Source organism: Nothobranchius furzeri, chromosome 3 (assembly GCF_043380555.1).
Source record: "Nothobranchius furzeri strain GRZ-AD chromosome 3, NfurGRZ-RIMD1, whole genome shotgun sequence".
Classification (NCBI taxonomy): Eukaryota; Metazoa; Chordata; class Actinopteri; order Cyprinodontiformes; family Nothobranchiidae; genus Nothobranchius; species Nothobranchius furzeri.
In genome coordinates, this window is record NC_091743.1 from 46572943 (window position 1) to 46577027 (window position 4085).

General features: G+C 43.5%; 1 protein-coding gene across 2 annotated transcripts in view; it reads right to left on the bottom strand.

Annotated features, from left to right (window-relative positions):
• Positions 1-208: 208 nt before the first annotated feature.
• dstyk (dual serine/threonine and tyrosine protein kinase) overlaps positions 209-4085 on the bottom strand; it is a 41441-nt gene continuing 37564 nt past the window's right edge. The window contains exons 8-14 of one of the 2 annotated variants that reach the window (XM_015959870.3): positions 3767-3896; positions 3368-3524; positions 2925-3057; positions 2729-2842; positions 2053-2167; positions 1131-1265; positions 209-802 (exon numbers count right to left, since the gene is read on the bottom strand). In XM_015959870.3, coding sequence (XP_015815356.1) covers positions 615-802; positions 1131-1265; positions 2053-2167; positions 2729-2842; positions 2925-3057; positions 3368-3524; positions 3767-3896 — 972 coding nt within the window. In that variant the 3' untranslated portion in view covers positions 209-614. Of the gene's footprint in view, positions 819-1130; positions 1266-2052; positions 2168-2728; positions 2843-2924; positions 3058-3367; positions 3525-3766; positions 3897-4085 lie in introns of both variants that reach the window. The other variant, XM_054748927.2, reaches the window with a different exon arrangement.

Here is a 4085-nt window from a genome sequence, read left to right on the forward strand (position 1 = left end):
TCATCCTCCACAACCTGCTCAGATCAGGTGTGCAATCGGATTTGTAGGTAAGTAAATGGTGCGACCCGTTTCTCAGGTATGTTAATCAGAGGAACATACAGTACAGAGTAACTGATGTCAAACTAAACCCAACAACAAAGCACCTTATTTCTGTTAATCCAACATCTTTGTTTAACCTGGATGAGGGTTTAAATATTTATGACACCACTTTGTAACAGATCATTTTATTAAAAAAGATGTTTTTGAATACACACAGACATGTTCAGTTTAAATACAATCTAAAATTAATCTTTTACATTTATGCTTTTTATAATACTGGGAATGCACTACTCTTTAAAACAATCTGAATCTAGTAAACTCTACAAGAATGTAGCAGTTAGCGCCGCAGCTACCAGAGAAGCATAGTGTGGAGTTTGTATACAAATACACCACGCACAAACAATAAAACAAGTATATCTGCACACGCCTGGCGTCTGGCAGCTCCTCATAAATAAATCCAACAGGGAGGAACTCGGGACTTGGTTGGCCACCTGACGCTGCTCTGTTCCTCATAAATACAAGACAAATCCTCTTCTGATAAGAATCACGTAGCTGTTAGTTCATCTGGAGTGTTTTCAGTTTGAGTCCTCAAGGCTGCTGCTTTTCTGCTCCGAGCCGCAGCCGCACAGACGTTCCATGATGCTCTGCAGGCTGGGCTGCACGATACCTAGCAGAGGTCTGAGAGAGGGGTCTCCGTTCCAGCAGGCCTCCATCAGCTGCCAGCACTCCTCATCAAAACCAGCCACCCGCTCCGGTCTGGAACCTGAAACACACCGAATCTACCTGAAGGTCCACATCTGCATCTCATCATGTGTCCAAATGTGGTTTCATTCCATTTAAATGATCCAAACGTTTATGTTTAAGTAAAAAAAAAAAACAAAAGCCTGAAGCCTAGCAGGATAATAAGCATCTTCTGAGACACAATCTGGTCCTCAGGCTGAGCTGTGGGTGGCAGAGTGAGCTATGATGAGCTCAGAGAGCAGCGATCTCTCTTCTGCGGAAAGCTCTTGTGTCTCATTGGCAAAAGAGAAGATGAATAACTTTGATTTCTTATCACTGATGAACAGATGATGTTTGGGAGCAGCGTTTACCTTTTTTAACGTTATTCCAGAGCTGGTCCTTGCTGGAGCATTTCTCAAAGGCTTCTGGGAGTTTCACTGATCCGGTGCAGAGGTACCAGAACAGGATCCCAAAGGCGTAAACGTCCACCGAGTTATCGTACTTCCCTGTCAGGAGAAGAATCACAGCGGGGGCTGTTATAGTTATGCTGACACACACACACACACACACACACACACATGCACGCACGCACGCAGGCAGGCAGGCACACACGCTACAAATTCCTGTCCTAATAACATCATGTCTGCTCTTAAATCTGCACAGTTTCCTGAATTTAATTAGATCTGAAGTATTTGTTACATGTTAGCTGCTTTCTGTAAAATGTCAGACCAACTAGGGCTGTCGCAATAATCGCAAGAACAATATATCGCGATATTAAGAAACCCACCGCGCTGCATGACGTGCCACCGCAATTACCGCACTTGATTAAATCTCGCGACAGCGCATGCTGAGAGGTAAAGTCCGCGCTGATCGAGGAGACAGTAGGGCACTTTTTTTTATTTCTGTTAGATGTTGCAGCCAAATTTGCATTTCAAAGTTAAACCTCCTGAATGTTGTTTTTAAGTTCAGTCAGAGAATGCCGTTACTGCCCTTTTATCTGCATTCAATAAAGTGTTAAAAATGGCCATGTATTTTTTCTAACATTTTTTAAATGTGTAAGCACAATGTTTCAAAGGAAATATTGCCATGAGTTTAGTAATTAACAAACAAATTTGCTAAGTACATAAATAAAAACGGGGTGCAATAATATCGCATATCGCAATATTGAGCTGCCCTGACTCACCGCAGGGGAAATTCCTCAATCGCGACAGCCCTAAGACCAACTACACAGAATGACTTCATAATTCAGGATTTCCCCAGTGAGGTGAACGTGTGAGAGGTCAGCGGTCATACCCGTAAACAGCTCTGGAGCCATGTGGATGGGAGTTCCTACGATGCTGCCGGACATCATGGCCTCTGGTTTACAGAAGCCCAGGTCGGTGATCTTAGCTCGATTCTGTTTGTCCAACTGAAAGAGAAAAAAGTCTAAACTGTTAAATCCCACGAAGGTTAAAAAACGACCACATTGAACGTAAGAATAATACAAAAATATTTTGCATCCTTAACGTCTCACAGAAAAGAGTTTCTAAAAATTCCTACGACACTTGCTGTGAACAGCAAAATAACGTTCATGTCATCTGTTTAATAAAGAAAATTCTGTCTAACTCTAAAAAAACTCAAGACAGACGAGGTCGGATTTCTAGTAGGCGTGTTGATCATCTCAGAGTGACGAGCCTGCAGTAGGGTGACGTTTAGGGTTATTGGTCCAAATGTAGATTAAAATATTGAAAAGTGAGTATGTATTTATACATTTACTCATAAAATGCACATTTTATTTAAGCAAAACAAAGAAAAATAAGTAAAAAGTAAAACGGAAACAAATAATATTAGGAAAACATTTTCTGAGATCTTAAGAAAGAAATGAAACGGCAGGTTAAAAGCTCTGGACACGGGCTAATTTATCCATTTTTGACACATATGTCTGGATTAGATGAAGATTTCATACAGGGTTAAATATTTTTGAGCTTACCAGAACATTCTTTAGTTTAATGTCTCTATGTACGAGACCCTGACTGTGCAGGAAACGCATCCCCTCGACCACATCCAGGGCGATCTGAAGCCTCTCCCTCAGAGACAAACCAGCCTGACAAAGAGCAGATGTTTAGTTGAGGAATAAATGGGAAACTGAAAGTTCTGTGTGTGTGCCGTTTGCAGACTGAAGCTACCTTCAGGCCTGTGTAGAGATCTCGATGGAGTCGCTCCATGATGAGCAGCACAGCGATGCTGGAGCCGCCTCCGTAAGTGTGATCAATCACAGAACCGTGCAGGTCTACGAGCCGCTCATGTTTAGGCAGAGACCTAAGAAAAACACACATCCACAGGGACAAACCAGAAATGTTTACTAGTAAATCACAACCAGCTCGGTGCACTTTTAGTACCTAATATTTATGACCACTGGAGCGTTCCAACATGCTAAGCTGACTCAGAACAGCCTCCAGCCTGAAGCACCAACAGTTTTCTCTTTTATTTGGGTGGAGTTCAGCCTCCGTAACAAAACATGTCACGTGCAATGAAAGCCACAAAGCTGCTCCTAAATCTGCTGCCTCATGTTTCACCTGCACCAGCAGGTTGATTCTGGTGACACTCGCACTGAATTCTGCTGACTCACCTGGTGTAGTGAAACTCTAAAGCCAAGTCGTTCCAGTGTTTGTCGTCCGGTGGAACCACAGACTTGAGGGCACACGGGTAGTGTCCTCCCCAGCTGTCACACAGGTACACAACTCCATACTGACCCCGACCCAACTCCCGCCCCAGCTTTGGCTTGCCTGAGAGAAAACAATACAGCTCAACAAGAAACAAACAGCAATCTGAAGACAAGTATTTGGGTTTTTCTACTTGATGTTTGGCAGCAGAATAATTCTATCTCAGGTTAATGTGCTGAACGAAAACCTGAAGTCAGCTTGTTCAGAGCAGCATGGGACTTTTATTTAAAAATAGGTTTTACAGCTATTTGTGGGGTTTAGCTGAGGCTGCTGTTGAACAATGAGAGGATTTAGTGGTGACTCACCATGCAGCAGCACATCCCTCAGGGAGCGGCTCTCTAGAGACAGGCGAGCCAGTCGAGGGGCGTGGTCCTTCCTCACACGCAGCCACAGGTCTTCAGTTCGCTCCAGACGCCCAGTGTGGCCTTCCTCCAGCTGCAAACACAAACATGAAATAAGGTCTCACATTTAGCTGTAAGTGGGATCAAATGAACCTTCTCTTTAAGTGAAACTTTTTTTTCTTTGTGAGGTTACAGGTGTGTTTATCCCGGCTCCTCCAGAGCCCATGTCCTGCGTGTGTTAGACCATGTGCACATGTCGCGCGGTATCCCACAAAACAAAGAT